The sequence below is a fragment of the Montipora capricornis genome, chromosome 3 (assembly GCF_036669925.1).
Source record: "Montipora capricornis isolate CH-2021 chromosome 3, ASM3666992v2, whole genome shotgun sequence".
NCBI classification, from domain to species: domain Eukaryota; kingdom Metazoa; phylum Cnidaria; class Anthozoa; order Scleractinia; family Acroporidae; genus Montipora; species Montipora capricornis.
The window spans coordinates 53,684,064-53,704,310 of NC_090885.1; the positions used below are offsets into that span (position 1 = coordinate 53,684,064).

General features: G+C 41.5%; 1 protein-coding gene across 1 annotated transcript; it reads left to right on the forward strand.

Moving 5' to 3' along the window:
• Nucleotides 1-747: 747 nt before the first annotated feature.
• Nucleotides 748-17,350, forward strand: LOC138043390 (uncharacterized). Its single transcript, XM_068889637.1, has 8 exons — nt 748-961; nt 3,146-3,360; nt 3,988-4,108; nt 7,750-7,852; nt 13,838-13,903; nt 14,383-14,466; nt 15,295-15,450; nt 16,816-17,350. The coding sequence occupies exons 1-8, from the start codon at nt 842-844 to the stop codon at nt 17,055-17,057; spliced, it is 1,107 nt and encodes a 368-aa protein (XP_068745738.1). The 5' UTR covers nt 748-841; the 3' UTR covers nt 17,058-17,350.
• Nucleotides 17,351-20,247: the final 2,897 nt, after the last annotated feature.

The window sequence follows — 20,247 nt, forward strand, 5'->3', positions numbered from 1 at the left end:
GGTATCGTTTAGGGTTCCGCGAGGTAACACTGAATTACGCGAAGAGAAACAGATATCAAATTTCCTTTTTAGATAAAAGCATTCGATGATTATGCCTTTTTATCATTAAAACTCATTGCGTGTCGTATTTTTGTGTTTTTAAACGGTCTCTTTTAGGGGTCAAGATTTGCTTAAGCCACGCCTAGATTGGTCTCCTTTAGGGGTTAAATTCAAAAAATTCAAAATTTCCGACGAGCGTCCCCGTCCGTTTCATATGGGAGTCCCCCCCCCCCGGGTTCTTTGTGTGTTCTTTTTGATGTATCCATGGATATAACCCTGGGGCAGTTTCGGTCTACGGAAAGTGATTACACACAAAAACGTCCTTGCCCGTGGGCAAACGCTATTTACCCATGGGTAAAAGGGCTAGTGTAACCACAGCTATTGTAGGGTGTTTTTGGACGGCCTTTTTTGGTTCTTTTGCCGGACTTATTACGACTTAATAATGGTCGAATCTTGTTAATAATAATACAATCAAGGTGTTTTTTTTTTATGGTACCGTAATAATATTGGGTCATATAACAAATCATTAATCGAGAAGCTCTGCTTTTTACCTCTATTATCACTCACCCAACGTCTTCGTTGTATGTTCTACAGATTTAGCTAGATTTCAAGATCATCTCACAGATCTCACAAGGAAACTGTCGCAACGCTGGCTCAAACGTCAGTCTGCGGTAAATGTAAATTTAGATTACTATGTCATGTAGACTGCCATGTGTGTATTTTCAATATGGCGGATTACTTTAAACACAACGTTAAGTGCAAATCGTACCTCTTTTCTTAAAATAGTCCTTTGTCTGTAAGGATGTGGTTTCAGACACTAAAGACAAAGCACACGGTGCGTAGTTTTTCTACACAAAATGGCCAAGGACAAATGGCAGGACTGGAATATACAGATAAAAAATCTGAAGTACATGCTCTGAAGGTGTGTTTTCATGTTGAGTTTATGGAAGCCACTGAATATAATAGCTACCCTTGTATACAACGAAAGTATCGTCGTTTAAGTTTACTTTTTAAAGACAAATTTAAGCTTAAAGATTACAGACAGACTACACGCGTGTAGCAATGCTATAAATCGACGCGCGTAGTGTAATTAATTATGACCGTCTTTGATACACCGAATCCGAGCTTGAGCTTGAGTGAGGCTCCAGCACTTGGCTAAGTAGCCTGACTTCTGGCTGTTATACACAATTGTGGTCTCATTCACACAGAAGCCCTTCCAGCTAATCCTGCCAAGCTGACCACATGCTGGAAAGTTCAGACCACAACACCGGGAACACTGTCCCCTACTCTTTTCGAATAGTGTGTGGGATCTTTAACGTCCCACAGAGTTAATGAACAAGGGTTGTGAGACGGGACCTCCGGCTTATCGTCCTTATCCGAGAAGACTAGAGAGTCTAACCATTTGCCGATGTAATTACAAAGGCAGCACTTTCTCCTCAGCCGTGACAGCCCGGTGCTCAACCAACTGAGCCACCGGTGCACGGTAATGTCCACAAAACAAAAGAACAAAGCGAACATAACAATACCTAATTAGTAAGGCCTAATCGGAAAAACAATGGTTCTTTCGCCCTCCGCCGTTTTTGTCTGGTATATATGAAAGTCTTCCGAACGTTTCGCCCACCAGCGAGTTCGACCCATCCAAGTTTGCCCCATGCATTTCAGGTTCGACCCTTGTACCTAACCGCAGTCCCAACAAATCGAGGGTTTTTTCGACTCTCTAGTGTCTGACTTTAAAGAATACCACTTGAAATGGTGGATTTTCCTTTTGCTTTCTTAACTGAAATGCAAAGATGTTGTTAAGTTATCGTGCAAAGTATATAGTAAATATTCAACCACGCTTGATATCCTGAATTTGAATTGGTTGCCTGTGACTGAACAACATCAATGGCATATTCTTAAGAGTACACACAAGAGTCTACACAGTTTGGACTGGCCAAATTATGTAAGACTACTGTGGTCCCAGAGGTTTTTCTTGAACCACGAGAGAGCTGCAAAGTGGCGAAGATGAGTCTCGAAGCGGCAAGAAAGAGAAAAACCTCTTTCTCGCCACTTCGCGACTCATCTTTACAGCTTCACAGCTCTCTTGTGGCTCAAGGAAAATCTCTGGGACCATAGTAAAATAACTGAAACTTGCACTCCAGCAAGGGCATACAGCTTCAGAGATTGATGACTGCCATCACGTTTCAAGATGAAACTGTCACCATTCAGCAGCCTGCCACTTTATTTAAGAAAATGCACATGCTGACCCAGCCTTATTTTCTAAAGAGACAGAAACTGTTACAACCTAAAGCAAGGTCTAGAGTGTAGTTTTATCTCTCTTTATCCTTTCTTTTTATTTTTGTTCACCAATTTTGATTACTTATCTCTTCTACACACACCATGCACTGTGATTTATGAACATACATGTACATGTAGCTGATTAGTGTCTTTTAATTGTAATTAATTTAGTTAGATTTTAGCAGATGAAGAGCCACCTGTTGGAAATACTGTTAATAAATCATCATCATTATTATTATTCGACGTGTCTTCAGTTTGTCACATTCTAGTCAATCTACATATACTTGTAAGATTTTAGTTTGCTCCTGCTTCCTATTCGTCAGATATACCCAAACTACAGCAACTCACTAATATGTGACAATTTTCCCACTTCAGAACTGAAAAGCAATCACTTAAAGGTCAGAGTTGAAGTAAAGAGTAAATGAGATGATTCTGCTTGGAGTGATTTATCCAGATTAATGGGTACTACGTAAGCCAGTTTTTTAGTTGTAGTCAGTTTAAATTTAAAGGCAAACTTGTTTCCGGTTGCATGAAGCGGTTCATATGCTGTACTTATTATGCTCCAAGGAAACGAGCTGGCGTTTATTCTTCAAACTTACATGTATGGATAGGGAGATTGCAGTTGTGGACTGTGGGTCAAATTTGAAATGTGTGGGGGGAGTTGGGTGGGGTTGAACTCGCGGGGGGGGGGGGAGCAAAATGTTTGTAATTCGTATCTTGTAAACATATCTTGCTTATAAGTTGAATAAATCAAATGGAATCATTTATTCAACTTACAGGGAAGATAGATCATCTTCTCTGCTTACCTTGAAATTGTCGGCTTTACTAGAGAGAAATGGCACCTTTGATGCTCGAGGAAGGAGTGGCTGCTGCTTACTTGACGCTTGAAAATGGAGGCATATGTGTACTTGGAATTTCACAGCCTGGGAAAGGAAAGTATTTGGAGATCAGAGCTTGGGATGTAATGAGCTCACTAGGGTTTACTGCGAAGGAGATTACTGTACAAGATCTTCAAAGAAATGTTACAAACGATGGCAAGTTTAAGTGAGTAAAATTTTGTTAGATAAATCACAGGCAGACAACCCTAGGGATGCGAAAGCACGACTTCACTTTATTTGAAACACTTGTATTGGCCGATTCAACTAATCGAGGAAAGTGTTCCATTTTATGGACAACCTGATTTGATGGGTTTTTGGGACGCGTCGTTTTTCCCTTCAGATCTGACGCGTCGTCAACTACAATAAAACTTGACAAGGTGTGGAGCTTCCACATCCGTTTCTCCATGTTCCAAAGGTTGCTTGCCTCCCAGCCTTGGGCATGTGAAAAGTCGATAATTTTTCTAGTACATGTATCATGCCAAAAATCATAGGATTTACCCAGCTCTGCAACTGCAAAATCCTTCTAGATTTTCAAGCTTTGCTCAGGTTTTTGTCATCACCATATGATTGGGACACAAGTGGTCATCACCATTGGAATGTGATCAAAACCAAATTAACCAATCAAAGAGCTCAGATTTCCCCCAAGGCTAAAGAGAGTCAAAATTATCAATCTGAGAAACTTGGAATCGGCCAATCATGTTGTGCATGATATCTGAGTAACTAACCCTCAATAAATTATTATAATTGACTTTGTTTCTGTATCTAACATGATTACAATGCGTTTCTCCATCAGGGCTGTCATAAACCTTCCTGAATCTCTAGGAACACCTTTCTCGTCAAAGATTGCTTCTTTTAAGGATTTTGTGTCTGTAGCTGTAACATCAGGATTGATTATCGTATGGAAATGCAGAAAGGTACTATAATAATAATAATAATAACCATCAGATAGGAACATTGCATTGAAGGAAATCGAAAAGAAAAGCAAGTATAAAGATTTAGAAGTTGGAATACAGAGAATGTGGCAGATGAAAACCATAGTGCTCCCTGTAGTTATTGCTGCGCTTGGCACAGTAAAAAAAGGAATGGTAGAAAACATCGAGAAAGTAGCAAAGAGTGCTTCTGTGACAGAGATTCAAAAGATCTGCATGCTGAGATCTGCGCAAATCCTCAGAAAGGTGCTTGGTATCTGAACAGAAAGATTGACTTGAGTGACTGATGCCCCAGGTGCATGGTTTGCGCCCGGCTGATGCACTAAAAGAACCCCAGCAAAGACTGTGATAGTATAGATAATAATAATAATAATAATAAGACTAATGTGGGCCTTGGGCCATGCATGGTGCAGAAGACAGCCGTGCTAGGATCGGCAAGAATCCTAAGAAGAGTCCTGGAGTGCTGAGACTGCTTGTTGTAGTCAGACTGGTACTCACCAGTGATTGTACACTGTGGATGGAAATGTATAATAATAATAATAATAATAATAATAATAATAATAATAATAATAATAATAATAAATATGTCCCACCACCATCAAATGAGAATTTTGTCCTTGAATCAACTGAACCAGTGAAAACTATCATGAAGAAAAGAAATTGGAGCGCTCCTGGGCCAGATACAATCGCCAACTATTGGTGGAAGAAAGCACATGCGCTGCATGAGGGTGTGACCAAATCGTTCCAATCCATCGGCCAGAGTCCTTCTGAATACCCCATGTGGTTTGCCGAGGGAAAAACGACGTTGATCCCTAAGCCAGGAGAATTCTCAAGTAGCAACCAAAGACCAATTACCTGCTTGAACACTATGTATAAGTGGTTTACATCATGCTTATTAGGACCAATGGATCGTCACCTAAATGAATATGGCCTAATGGAGGGAGAACAGAGAGGCGCTAAATCAGGATGCAGTGGCACTGTTGATAACCTGCTCATTGATAGAATGGTCACACAAGACTGTCACAGAGGAAAACGTAACTTGAGCATGGCCTGGATTGATGTCAAGAAAGCTTTTGACTCAGTTGACCATGAATGGCTTGCTGAGATGATGATTCTACACAGATTCCCAACCTGGCTGTGCCGCACTATCGAGAGCCTGTGCAACAGCTGGAACACGAAAGTCGTCGCAAAGACGAAGCAGGGGATAGAGAAGTCTGAAGTGATACAATTCAGACGCGGCCTCCCTCAGGGAGATGCATTGTGCCCCAGGTTGTTCACCCTGTGTATGAATCCTGTGGCTTGGAAACTACGAGCTTCGGAGGGGTACAAGTTGTCCAAACCCTTAAGCACAAAGATAACGGATTTGCTGTATATTGACGACCTTAAGGCGTTTGCAGCGTCAGAGATCAAACTCAACAAGGTTCTGAAGTCAACCAAGAGTGCGATGCAAGATATAGGCTTAGAATGGAATCCAAAGAAATGCGCGGCCGTCCATGTAAGGAGAGGCGTACAGGTGAAGGATGAAACCGGTGTGCAGTTGGATGACGGAGCAGTACTGACAAATCTAAAGGAAGGAACTTATTACAAGTTCCTGGGAACATTAGAGAACCTAAAACAAGATGATAAGTTAGCTTTGAATGTTGCAGCCAAAGAATACCTACAACGCATGTCAGTCATCTGGTCAAGTCCACTGTCAGATCACAACCGCGTAGCTGCATCGAACCAATTTGCCCTTCCCATACTGGGGTATCTAATGTGGACCCAGAGCTGGCCAATAGCAGAGCTTAGGCAAATTGACAGAGAAGTTCGAAAAATCCTCGTTGAGAGCGGCGGCAAACACCCCCTAGGCTCGACAGCATTACTGTACCTCCCGAGGGAAAAAGGGGGGCGCGGGCTGAAATCAGTCGAGCAAGAATACAAACTCGTCAAGATAAAGGCTGCTCTGAAAGTCTACAAGAATCTGGACCCGACCATTGCAGTTGTGAGAAAGTTTGAAGAAAGAGCAGGTGAGGTGGGACACCATTCATTTTTAAAGGATAGCATGAAGTATGCAGCAGAGCTCGGTCTTGGCCTGGAACTTGAGCTCCCGTCACCCTGCATCACCCAGGGGGGAGTAACAATCACAGACAAGAAGATCAAAGTTGCCTTGAAGGAAACTGTAGAAAAGCAGAATACACAGGCTGTGAGGGAAGAGAGGTGGCAAGGAAAGCTACACACAAGTAGGTGGGAGGATGTAAGTCTGAGTAAAGCAGGCTGCTTTGCTTGGCTTAAGGACTGGACGTTGTGTCCGTCTAACACCGTTGCAGGAGTGATCGAGCTCTACGAGCAACTATTGCCAACAAGAATATATTACAGTCACAAGGTGCGAGCCCGACCAGCTACTGAAGTGGCATGTAGGCTATGCAGTAGATCAGCAGAAACAGTTCAGCATATTCTAGCTGGATGTCCCACCTTGGCCCAGAACAAGTACTTGGAAAGGCACAATAACGCCTTGAAGATCCTGTTCTTCGAGATCCTGAAGGAGGCAAACCTTATTGACAAAGTCCCACCATGGTTCTCCCAAGTAAAACCCAAACCGGTATATGAAAACGACCAGTTTCAAGCCTACTGGGATGTCCCGCTGTATGCTGAGCACACAGAGGTGAGAGCAAACAGAATCGATGCCCGTTTTATCGACCACCAACAGGAGAAGGTGATAGCACTAGAGATGAGCTGTCCATGGATTGATAACCGAACAAGTAAGGAAGAGGAGAAGACAGCCAAGTATGCCCCCCTAAGATGGGAGATAAAGCGACAGTATCCTGGGTACGATGTGCAACAATACAACATTATTATTGACGTGCTAGGTGGATGGTCCACAGACATGGAGGAGGGAATGAGGAATTTACTCGGGTCAAGAGTGAGAACTAAAGGAGTCCTGCTAAAGATGCAGAAATCGGTCTTATCAAGCTCTCTTAATATTGCCCGCACTTTTAAAGTAATCACATAAACTTTACGAGCAATATAACACGAATTTCATTTCAGCAAAGGATATTATTGTAAAAAAAAAATGTATTATTATTATTTTTTTTTTTTTATTATTCTTTTTTTTTTTTTTTTTTAATTTTTGCAATCACTTATTTTATATTTTCACATAGTTTAATAGATTTAAGTGGATAATACTTTTAGAAAGATATTTGTAAATAGGACTTGAACATGGTGTTTTTAAGGAGCTCTTGGGTTACGATTAACGCCCCAGGTAGCTTTAAGGTATTGACATTCAAAAGTTTCAAACTGTCATAATAATAAGTGTACTGTAGATGTTGTCGGTAAAATTAAATCCGTTCTCAGGTTGAATCTGTTTTTACCTAGGTTGAATATGCACTCCCCACCCCCCAAAAGGATTGAAAACACTATACCTTCCCTCAAACTCTCATTGCCTTACGCATCTCAACATATCTTCTTACTGTTTTGTATCATCTTATCCGGTGGTTTCTGTATTCATACACTTATCTCTTTAGTTACGTGAGTTACATGTACATAAACTGATAGACGTACATTTTTTATGGCACTAAGATCCAAATGGAACTTTTTTTTCAAATACAAGTATCTCATATTTTGATTTATTTTTATCTCTTACTTTACAGGTAGAGAACATTGCAGTCAGTCTTGAATTAATATCTGTGCTGAAATCCTCTATGACTGTACAAGAAATTGCATTCATCGAGAACCAGAATGTGCAAAAGAAAGGTATAATAATATGATTGCTTCATCTTTAGAGCGGTTTTCAATTGTGTCAAAAGTAATTAGCGAATTGCTTTGGTTCTGCACTACTTCACTCAGTGATTGGTTCAAAGTTCTTGCGCCATTTTTTCAACCAATCAGAAGTGAAACCAAAAGCAATCGTGGCTAATGCCTGTGCACATTTTCCTCACGCTTTGTGTGGGCTACGTGCAATTACTTCAAGTTTTGAATGGTTTACTGGATTGTCTCCCTCCCTTTTGATTGGCCAAAGTAATACTGTACTTTGGTTTTGGTTTTAAGACACTCGATTGAAACTTGCTCTATTATTTAGAGGCTGTGGTAATCCCTTACAGCACAGGGTGTTTATAAATATACATGTACATGTAATAACAATTAAGGCAATTTTACTGTCATGCAAGTAAAATGTAGTTAATGGATCGTGACAATATTATCTGTACCCCTATCATGGCGGCTCTGTTTTCAATGAAGCGTTTGTGCCGTCTAGTTGCCAAAGTCAGCAAACACTAAGGATTTATTGTATTCTTGCTTCAAACTTCGCAGCTTTGTTGTCGCTAGCAGGCTAGTATGATCCATGGCATTGGCGCTTTTTTCAAAGCTCTATTCACGGCTAAGAGTTGGTACATGTAACAACAAGTTCTCTGGTAGTACAGCTCTTCCGACTGGCCATGCCAGCAGACATTTTGTCTAGCTACAAACTTACTTAGCACTTAGATCTCTCCGCGCCAGGAGGCGCATAAGGCCGCAACCCTCGTCTTCCAACCCACTCTGTCTTCCGCTATGACTTTGACTTCTCTCCAGCTGTTCCACCCTTCACTCTTTCGCTCATTTTCCACAGTTCGTCTCCACGTGGTCTTTGGTCGACCTACTGCCCGTTTCCCTTCTGGTTGCCACCCTAACGCTACCCTGCAGTTGTCGGTTGCATCTTTTCTCAAGACGTGCCCGATCCAGTTCCAGCGCCTCCTGCGGATCTCATCACTGGTCTTATTTATTCCTGTAATATCCCCTATCCTCTCGTTGCTCACTCTCTGTGGCCACCGAATTCCGAGGATTCGTCTGAGCACACAAACTGGAATGCGTCCATCTTCTTTTCCTCCATCTTTGTCATTTTCCATGCCTCGCATCCGTAGAGTAGTACTGGGCGTACTAGCGTCTTGAACAGCTTGATCTTCGTTTGGCGTCCTATGCTCCGTAACCTCCATATCTTGGTTAGGTTATAGAACGCCCTTCTTGCTTTATTTAGTCGGTTCCTAATATCTTCAGTTCCACCACCATCTTTCCTGACCGTTGCTCCGAGGTATACGAATTCTTCCACTTCTTCGACATTTCATCTTCTCCAATCTTGACCCTGTCCTGCCGTTTTGCATTCGATCTCATCATCTTGCATTTTGCCGCATTGAGCTTCAGTCCTACACGCCCAGCGTTCTCCACCAATCGATCCGTCTTGCTCTGTATATGCTCGTACTTCGACGAGATCAGAGCAATATCGTCTGCGAAGTCAAGGTCTTCTAATACGCTGGTGAAGTTCCATCGTATTCCATTCTTATGCCCGTGTGTCGTCTTTCTCATCACCCAATCTATTGCTATGAGGAAGAGAAATCCTGACATAACACACCCTTGCTTGACTCCCGTCGTGATCTTGATCCACCTCGTCTGTTCCCCGTCATCCATTACCGTACACTCAAATTCCTCATACATGATTTTAACCATCTTCACCAGCTTTTCAGGTATGCCGTACGACTTCATGATCTTCCACAAGCTTTCTCTATGGATCGAATCAAAGGCCTTCTCGAAGTCAATGAAGTGTGTGTACAGCATCGCTCTCCACTCATTCACCTGCTCCATGATGTTGCGGAGAATGAAGATCTGCTCCACTGTGCTCTTATTCCTACAGAACCCCGCCTGTTCTTTTCTGAGGGCCTCATCCACTCCCCGTTGGATCCGATCGATTACGATTCGGCCCATGATTTTGCTCATTACTGGCAGCAGTGTCACTCCTCTCCAGTTTTTACATTCGTTCAAGTCCCCTTTCTTTAGTAGTTTGACGATGATGCCTTTCTTCCAGTTATCTGGTATTCTCTCTTCCTTCCATATCTTCCTGTATAGTCCTGTCAGTTCTTGTACTGCTATGTCGCCGCTTGCTTTCAGCAACTCTGCGGGTATTTCGTCCATTCCAGGTGCCTTTCCACTTTTCGTCTTCCTTAGGACTTGTCTGACTTCATCTTCCCTGATCTCTGCTGTGTCCATCTCCCTCATCTCCTCTGCCGCTGTCTCCTCATCTGTTACAGGGTTCGAAGGCGCCTTCCTCACAAGCACTTCTTCAAAGTGCTCCGCCCATCTCTCAAGTCTCACCGCCTTGTCCTTGATTGCTTCTCCATGCTTATCCTTTACGGCAGCGGCTTGTCTCATCTTCTTATTAGTTAGTCTTCTTGCCGCCTGGTACAGCTCTCTTGTGCGTCCTTTCTCAGCAGATCTCTCAGCTTCCTTAGCGATCTCTTCTGTCCAGTGTCTCTTATCCTCTCTTGCCCTGCGCTTCACTTCTCTGTCCTTCAGCCTGTACTCTATGCGCAGCCTTCCTTTGACACGCTCTGATCTGGTACTGTCAATTTTATTTCCTATCTGCCTCCTTTCCTCTATTGCCCTCCATGTGTCATCCCTCAACCATTGCTTACTCCTTTTCTTCACCCTTCCCATCACCTTATCTGCCGTCTCTGTGTACACTTTCTCTATCTGGCTGCAGTCGTCATTCACGTCCTCTTCCACCTCTAGTGCTTCGAACCTGTTGCTTAATTCGATGTTGAACCTCTCTTTAAACATCGCACTACCCAGCTTTTGTGTGTCAAACCTGGCTTTGATCTTCTTCCTATTTGGGTCTTTGTGGAGCTTCATCTGTAGTTTCGTTACTACGAGGTAGTGGTCACTAGCTGCATCTGCTCCTCGCTGTACTCTAGTGTCAGTGACTGACGTCCTCCATATTCTCCTTATCATGATGTGGTCTATCTGGTTCCTTGTTTGCCCGTCAGGGGAGACCCACGTGGCCTTGTGTATGTCCTTATGGGGGAAGCATGTTCCGGTGATGACAAGGCCGTTAATGGAGCAGTACTCGCACAGCCTCTCTCCATTGTCGTTCCTGCTCCCTAACCCGTGTCTCCCTATAACCTCCTCCATCTCGCTGTTATCGTCTCCCACCTTTGCATTCATGTCACCCATGACGATCACAATGTCATTTTTGTTGCACCTGTCCGTTGTTGTCTGTAATTGGTGATAAAAGTCATCTTTCTCTTCTGGTGTGGCATCGTTACAAAAGCATGTGAAAACTACTTAGAGATCACTTAAGCCGCGGCTACACGAGCGATTTTTGTTTCGCGCCAGTGATGCGATTTTTTTTCAGATTTTGTTGCATTGCCTGCGCGACAGGATGGCTACACTTGTGACAAATTTTGGCGACAAATTGAAGGCCGCGCAAATCGCATACTTCGAGAGACGTAGGAACTATAAACAGACATTCCTACTTTAATTTCATTGGCTAAATACTCTTCAGTCGCGTCGCAAGTGCAGGCAAAAAGTTGTAGGGCGGCTACACAAGCAACTATCTCTGTGATTTTTTCGTGAATGTTTCAACTCTGGCGACTCTTTTCTTGCGATTTTTTCACCTGTCACGTCACCAGTTCAAGGGTGGCTACACGTGTGATTTTCATCTTGCGCTGGCGATGCGGCAAAGTTTGAAAAAAAGTTGGCTCTCAATATATTAGTGTGGTTATGATTTGGTTTTTTCCCTCCCTCCCTCCCTTTGAAGTCGAGATTGGGCCTCGTTGTCTGTCAATAAACTCGGGACACTCGTTTATGGTGCGGTTAAGTCTGCGCAGCGACTTCCCCCAAGCTTGTTGGCTGCGTTGCCTTTTGAATATCGCCCGCTAACCGATACTCTTGTCTGATCCAGCACGTGCTGGTTTGCATTCACCTTGTAGTGCTGGGGAGATAAGTGAGGTTCCTTTGTCACACAATCGCCGGAAGTCGCACAGGCTAACCTAACGCAAGGCAGTGCTCCCCCATTAACACCAACTGGAGTCAATGTTTGATCATAACTAGTAGTTAGCACACAAACATACGGAACAGAGACATTAGTAATGGTTATAATGATAATATCAAACCATGTCAGAGTAAGTTGATTGATGTTGCAAACTGTACCAGTGAGGACCAAAACATTGCATTCAAGGAGGTGGAATGGGTGTACCAACTATTGAAGGTTGAGGTTGCAAGGATCACTGTTGTAACCTCTATCCAAGGTCAAAATCATGAAGTATACCAATAATAATGTTATTATAATCGGCCCATTGGGCTCGTGCAGTTCTAATGCATTTAAAAACTAAGCTACATGTATTTAGGGCAACTATACATCGACTGCAACATCTGCTTTGTTGCAACAGCACAAGGAAAGTACTCTCTAGCTACTAAAGTCTTTGTTGTGACGTGACAGTTAGTCTCTAGGGTTGCAACTGGTGAATTCTGAGCTCAGTAGATGGGTGGAATGATAAACATAATAATTTTAAATCTGTTCAAAGTGATCTGGACAAAATTACATGTAAATTTAAAACAATAAGTTTATGCAAGACAAACTGGAAAACAACAGGTTTGACTTCTCAATGAAGCACTAATTTTTTACTGGTTGAAAAGTAATTTTTATTCATTTCTATTGTATTATATATTGTATAATTAGTAAATGTCACTTGTCCCTTAAATTTTGTGGGTGAACTGCTGCACCAGGTGCAGCCTTTTCAGTGCTTGGCGTTGCGATCACTGAGGTCACCAATGCGATCGGATTTTATTCACTAGCAACTAACTTTTCACACTTAGTCGCCAGCCTGCAGGCCGCAGGATATTATTATATTATTATTATTATTATTATTATTATTATTATTATTATTATTTAATTGACTGTTTTTTCCATAGAATGAGTGCAATAAATGTCCAATAGCGGACTTGAAAACAGTGTTTATATACATATCCTTTCAGATCTGCATCATTAACCTCATTCGCAAAGTGACATCCAACATTTTCAAAAAACTCTTAATTTTATTTGACATGTAAAGTGTACGTAATATATTTTGAATAAAAGAAATAGCCTTTTACAACTTTAAAATACGTAAACAAGCTAAACCGCATACTTGCGTGTACGCCTCGACATCAGTTGTGTTTACTTGGTATTAAAATAATCGGTTTCCAGCTTACGTCAGTATACACCGCAACACTTTTTCCATTGACAACTGTAATTCTCAGAAATAATGAGAAAGAAATGAATTTGTTGTTCATAATGAATCGTGTTTTAAAAAAAATTTAAAACAGGAGGCTACGGGTAGCCTACACTTTGTTCCAAGGATTTTTAGCTGACTTCTTTTAAGTTCACATTATTTTAGTGGGTTATTTTTTTGTTACAATATCTTCGTATAGTCCACAGTCCACATTCCGTGACGCAATGATAGGGTTAAGTGCGATCGTGGATATTTGTTTACATTTAAAACTTGTTTCCCGTCATGCACACAATTCTTTATTTCCCTGTTAACCTGTCAGGTAGTCTTCCATGGTTTAGTGGTCATCGCAATTGCCTCTGATGGAAGAGATACCGAGTTCGATTCCCACTTGAACTGCCTTCTACGAGACAGAGAAATTTTACGCATGCGCAGCCATGCTGATTGAAGAGAAAAGGGATACATGTACTTATTGATCGGATTGAATACATGTAGCTTTGTTGTTGTTTTTGAGGGGACTATTCCAGCTGTTTACATAAGAATGTCTTTTTGATGAGAATGAGCTGGTCATTTGTTTGAGGGCAAGGCTTGTCATGATAGTATTTGTTTCGCTTTTACCTACAGGTAGCAATTATTTGATGGCAACATTTAAGTATAAAGCGAAATAGGGTATGCCTATGCCATCTTGTAAATGTCGAAAATATGTGATGCTTTCATTTATCCATAGGTCCTCCATCTGTTGTAGTTGGTGAGTCTGGAGGAGTCCGAGTTTACACAGCTGCCCAACAAACTGGTATTAATAGCCTACCCTACTCTTTTCATTCCATGATGCTTTCTTTGATAGAAAACTGTTGGTGGGGATGGCTTTGAAGAAACTCACATGTTATAACCATTACTTTGTTATTACCGTGTTAAGGGATCCCATACATGTCGAGATGTGAGAAATGGATGACATTCATGACATTTAATTGTTAATAGTGAAGTTATATACATATAACTTTTATACCTTTCTTCATTGATCCTCTGACAACCTTGAAAACATTTCACTGGTACTAACTTAAAAGCACCTACTTGTTTTATTCCTGCATAAGTTTTTTTGTTTGTTTGTTTTGCCTATATTTTTTTTATTTTTTATTTTGGTAAACAGGGCTACATGTAATTAAGGGATGGGACAGGTGTATTTTTAAAATTCAGTTTATTTAAGCCATGACGTAGTAAGGATGTACTTGGAAAGGCCTCTTACCTTTTGGTTCCGTCAATTTTGTGTTTCAGATGTGAATGGTGTTGCCACTGACTTGAAGTTTGTCCCTGGTCACATTCCATTCCCTGCGTGTGATATTGGAAATATTGTTCAAGGTTGGTTAATGTTGATCAAAAGTAATATTTTTCACTAGTCCCTGACCAGTGGCAGCCATAATCTCTTCCTTGTTTCACCATGAAGTATCTACCTTTTTTACCTCAATTTATTTGCACAGTGATCATTTTACATTTGTACATGATCTCAGGACAAGTGTGGCGTGTACATATTTTTGTGTCATTTTCATTCTTTTAGGCTAATATCTTAAACTGGTTGCTTCCACATCCTTGTAACAGTTTTTGTTTGCCAGTTTTGTATGAAAAATTCATGTTTTCCTGATGTTAAATACATGTACTCCTTTACTCTTTAATTTAGAATTTTTGCATCAGTAAGTCAGTTAAACTTACATGACATATTAAGTGACGTGAAACTTTAGTATCAAATATAAAATGTTAGAGGCTTCATGACTATCCCCCATGTGTTTATGGGAACTCACCTTTTTGCTAGCATAAAAATGATTATTTTTACATCCCCTTCCCCTAATTTCAGACTTATTTTTTGGAGAAGAGAAACAAAGTGTCAAGTGTAAAAAATTCGATTTGAATGATGTGTTTTTGTTTAGTTCTTTAAAACATCACAATCGCTGCTTAAAAATTTGCCCTTGACAGTTTAGTGCCGCTTTCCCCTACACGGCTTTTTGGAGTGAAAAAAAAAACAACAACAACAACTACTTTGAATTGGGCTCACAATTAATGCACCTCGCATTTTATTCAAAACGTTACAGTGTACATGTATATCTTATTTAATAACTACTTACACTGTATTAACACCTCTGAAGTGATTTTTCTCTTAGCCTCATCAAAATCAAATTATTTATCTTACCGCAGACATTCAGTGTGCATCCCCTAGCAGCTGTGTGCTTTCTGACACCTCTGGTCGGCTTTGGTACCTTCAGCTTCCACATCTGCGGGAGATTGTTTTGCCAAACAGGGAAGCTGGACATCAAGTGTTTGCTGTTCAGCCAAGTCACAATCAGGCAGAAGGTTGGTTTCATCTCACATCTTTCGAAAATTAGAAATAACTCGTACGACTGACAGCTAACAGAAAACACATGCAGGTCACATGTTGTCGAACTTTCAAATCATTGCAGGTGACCATAAATCGAGGAAACCCTAACCCTAATTCTTTAAAGTGCCCCTGTGACCAAAAAATCAATAATTATTCTTATTTTTCTTTGGATTTATGTTCACTAAAACACTAAGCGACCAAAGTTTTAAGCCTTGATTTCAAAAAAGACACCTCTTTATTTTAACTGGAATTTTCCTGTTTTACAGTCCGCCAATACTAACTTTAAGATCGTGGGAGAGCTGGATCGAGGAGAAAATGACCTAAAAGCCTCACTAGTTTAAGAATGCAATGCGTGTGTACGCCGCAAAATTAATAGGCAGCACGGAGGATTTGGGCTGTCAGACTTTTTTAAACTCGCGTATTGCATATATAACAAGCTACATTCACACGCTGAAACTTTAAGCTACTGAGCCTTTGATGTCACGTTTCCTTGGATCCCACCCTCTGGGAATCCTCTGGGTGGTTTTTGGTCGAGATTTTACAGTACGAACCATTACCATGGAAATGGTCCGTTTCCATATTTTTTTCTCTCTCCTGGGAACTTATATGTAGTATTCAGGATATACGTATCATTGCATGATTGTGGGGACATCAATGAAAGGTTGATATATTAACGCCGTGTGAACACTGTGTCTGGTCAATGTGTTCATATATATACACTGTAGGCCTTGTTTTTAGCACAGCTTTATCCTTCTTTTTTTTGTCTTCTCAGTCCTTATGACTGCATGTCACACACGTCCCGTGCCAAGTCTTACCATTTTTGTCTGTTCTCTACATCAATGCTTCATTGGTTTATTACCTGAGAACTCTTCAGAGCAATTTTGCAAGTCTCTATGAACCCTTTGAACAGTAGGCCTTTATGGCTACAATTGTAGTAGTTCCCTTAGGTAGTTGTAGTTCGCCTTACAGATCTACAATCATCCATCCTGGCCAAGCGTGGCCAAGCTAGCGAAGATTTTTTTTTATGTCTTTGACACCAGCACTTATCTCTTCTGAAGGTGACTTCCGCTCTGGTTGTTGAAACGTCAGTTACTGCCAACAATCTTTCTCAGGGCTCCATTTACCCAAACCATCAAATTCCATCGAAGTATTGTTCAGTGAGTTGAAAATTCGTTCCTTTACCGCTTGAATGTTACCATGGAAACTCTTAGAGCGAGTGCATCTAGAATAATGATAGGTAAAGCATGAAAAATTAAATTAAAGTGGAACTGCTAGCTATCATCAAGTGCCTTCTCCGAGCATGTTTTTCGAATGTTTTTAATGTATTTTTTTTTCCTTAGGATGGCTTGCAACACTTGATCAAGGTCAAACAATTAACTTGTATAGACTCTCTGATGCCATCAAGAGTTCTGAGTCGGGTCTGATAGCACAGCCATGGCATGTTATTCTGTCGCAGCATCCCCTTAATACACTGTCATTTCTTGAAGACAATGTTCTGGCCGGCGGATCAAACTCTCTAAAATTTATATCACTTTGGGTAGGTATTAACAACATTGGTTACAAAAGACTGGAGCTGGCTTGATTCTAAAGCTACATTTCTTTGCCGTATGGACAAAAAGCAATGCAGTTTGGCTTTCCTTGAAGGAAATCAATAACCAACCAAGAGACCTGCCCCTAATTGGATCTCAGCTGACTTATCGGTAGAACTTTGCATCAAGTGGCATCGTGGATTTCATGGGTTTCAGTGAAGACAACAAACGCTGGCGGGTTCAGATTTGTTTTTTTCGTTCATAACGGAAACTTTCTGAATTAGAGATTTTCCATAAGATGGAAAAAAGTTCGGGCAATAACCAGACTTATCTCCTTTAGGGAAAAGGAAAGGAAAGGAAAGGAACTTTATTTAAGTGCATGTCAGGAGCCTATTACCCGGAGCTTCCATCTGTATTGTATACTTGAGTCAACCCTGTCCCGTATCTTTCTATTTTTAGAACTACTACATTTTGACGTATGTGATGTATGTGACATACGTCACATACGTATGTGACGTAATAAATGGCTGACCATAGGTCTCCTATGATCAGCTATTGTTGGTTTTCACTCACGTGATCAACAGCCACGATTTTCAACGAAAACTAAAACATGATAATAGAGTTCAATTCCCGGAGGATTTGGTCGGGGCACCGACATGGCCGCCTTTTCTTTGTTTAGGGGCACCAACATGGCGGTCGTAACGTCATGTGAAAACCAAGAATTGTGAAAACACCCAGTAAAGCCCCCTGCGAGGTGCTTCTAAAAAAAGAAAGATACGGGACAGGGTTGACTCAGAGGATTAATATGGAAGATGGAGGCTCCGGGTAATGGGCTCCTGGTGCAAGTCTAATCCTCTAGCGCTATAGAGCACTAATCGGGGACACTGTAAACTGAAATTAACAAGTTAACGCAAACCAAATCAAATGTTGGTTTTTGAGGAGAGAGGAAAACCGGAGTACCCGGAGAAAAACCTCTCGGTGCAGAGTAGAGAACCAACAAACTCAACCCACATATGACGCCAGATCTGGGAATCGAACCCGGCCCACATTGATGGGAGGTGAGTGCTCTCCCAACTGCGCCATCCCTGCACCCCGGGGAGGAAATCTAAAATTCGTACGACACGGCCCCGTCCAGTTTATTGAAACCCCCCTCCCCCTCGCGGCTTTATCCCTTCGAAGAAAATGACAATTGAGAGCAATGAAGTATGAAAGGGAAATTTTGTAAGGAAAAAAGAAAGAAAGCCATTTTTGCAGTCGTCTGTCTGCCTGTCATGAGTCGAATAAACTGAAAAGGCTTGAATTTAACATATTATTAAAAAACAGTGGAAGTGATACATTGCAACCAAAAAGTAACAAGCATTTTGGTTGGGAAGCATTCAAAAGAACGAAGGACACAAATGGCTCGGCAATTTGAGGCGCGGTAGCAATACCACTTCTCTAGTGATGTGGATTAGTGGTACAGGAAAGGGTTAAGGCATACCATATTAAATGGATGTAGCGGGTTAGTTTTGCCTATGGTTTTGGCTTCCGTTGAGATTACTTTCTCTGCCACAAGTTGTGTTGTCGGACAGTTAATTTTGTCAATAAATTGTTCATAGTCCAGAGCAGTATTGTTGTGTGTGACCGGTCTTTTGAAAACCTGTGCGGAAGTTATCTTCAGTTGTCTTTAAATGCTTGTGTGTGCATGATTACTGCTTCCCTGCCTTGACGTGATGTGCTAAATTGAAACCACATCTGATAAGGTTTTCCAAACCTGTCAATCGAGTCAGACCCATCAAAGCCCAGTTCGTGGGCGAACGGGTTTTTCAAAAAAAATGGGGAGGGGTAGGCTTGAGAAGGAGTTTATTCAGTGTCATAATGCAAAAGAGATGAGCGGGCGAGAACTAGGTTGCCAACTTAGACAAGGGTAAGTTCAGCTTTTTAGTTTATAGCACTAATTCTGTAAGTCCTGTTAATATCAAATACAAACAAAAGAGAAAATACACAACCTGGCTGACATTTTCCCGTGCTTCAGAGGCTTAAACCACAACACCCACGCGTGCCACGGCAGAGAACAAGAATGAAAACCTCATGGTTAGGGGGAGAGTTAACTCCATGCATTTAGAGCCCTTCTTTGTCAGGATAAAGGAAAATAGGCCACTAAATTCTACGAGAACGTAGGTCCAAGATAAGTTATGCTGGTACAGAAAAAAAAGCTTGAAAGAAAAGAAGGCACAACAAATTAATAAAAGTGATGAGGAGGAAGGTGTAAGGCCTATTCAAGGGTTTGCAAAAAGATCCCATTGAGGGTTCGGGCTGAAGGCAAAGCCTCAAAGGATCGCGCCTAAAGCTCTGTGCATCTGACGGAAGGGCTATTTAATCAACAGTGACCTGATGGCCCTCCAGCTCTCTCGACTTTTCTCAAACATTTAGATGAGCGAATCTTGCAAACGAGGAACACCCAAGCGGGGGCCAGAAACGTTAGTTCTGGAGAAAATGTGGTTTGATACACGTCGGAGACCGAAATGACTATTAAACTCTTAATTGAATGAAACAATGAAAGAGTGAGATTTAATTCTTTGGTGTAAATGCTACTGCTGCTGCTGATCCTGTTTTTTTTTCTGTTAATTCTTTTCTGTCAATAAAGTCGCATCAGGCTGTTATCGCTTTATCTCCAGGCTACTCTGTTTCTGGTAGCCACGTTGACCTCATCCCAAGACTGCAACACTCTAGGAAGCCTTCTTCAAATCCTCCGCGACAAGTAGATTTCATTCTTTCTTTCAGAATGCGAAGAAGCGAGTATTACTTGAATGTAAAAAAAATCAGATAATTCGGTCACCGCGCAAAGATTCGAAATACTTCTGCCAACCCCACCGCTGACCAGTTGGCTCAGTTGGTTGAGCATCGGACCATTGTCCGGGAGGGGGGTGCGTGATCAAAACTCCTGCTGGACTAGCACTCGGGTTCTTTAAAAAACTGAGGAGAAAGTGAAGCCACTGTAATGATATCTGCGAGTGGTTAGACTTTCTAGTCCTCTCGGATAATGAAGACGATAAACCGTAAGCCTCCTCACCACCTTCAATATCCATAACCCTGTGTGACGTAAAAGAACCCACACACTCACTATTCGCAAAGTGAAAGGCATGGAGTTTCCCGATATTGTGGTCTGTTCTCTCTAGTATATCATGGTTCGGAATGCAAAAGTTCAGCTTCCTGGATAGGATTGGAACCCATAGTACCCACTTTGAAGAAATTGTTTTTATC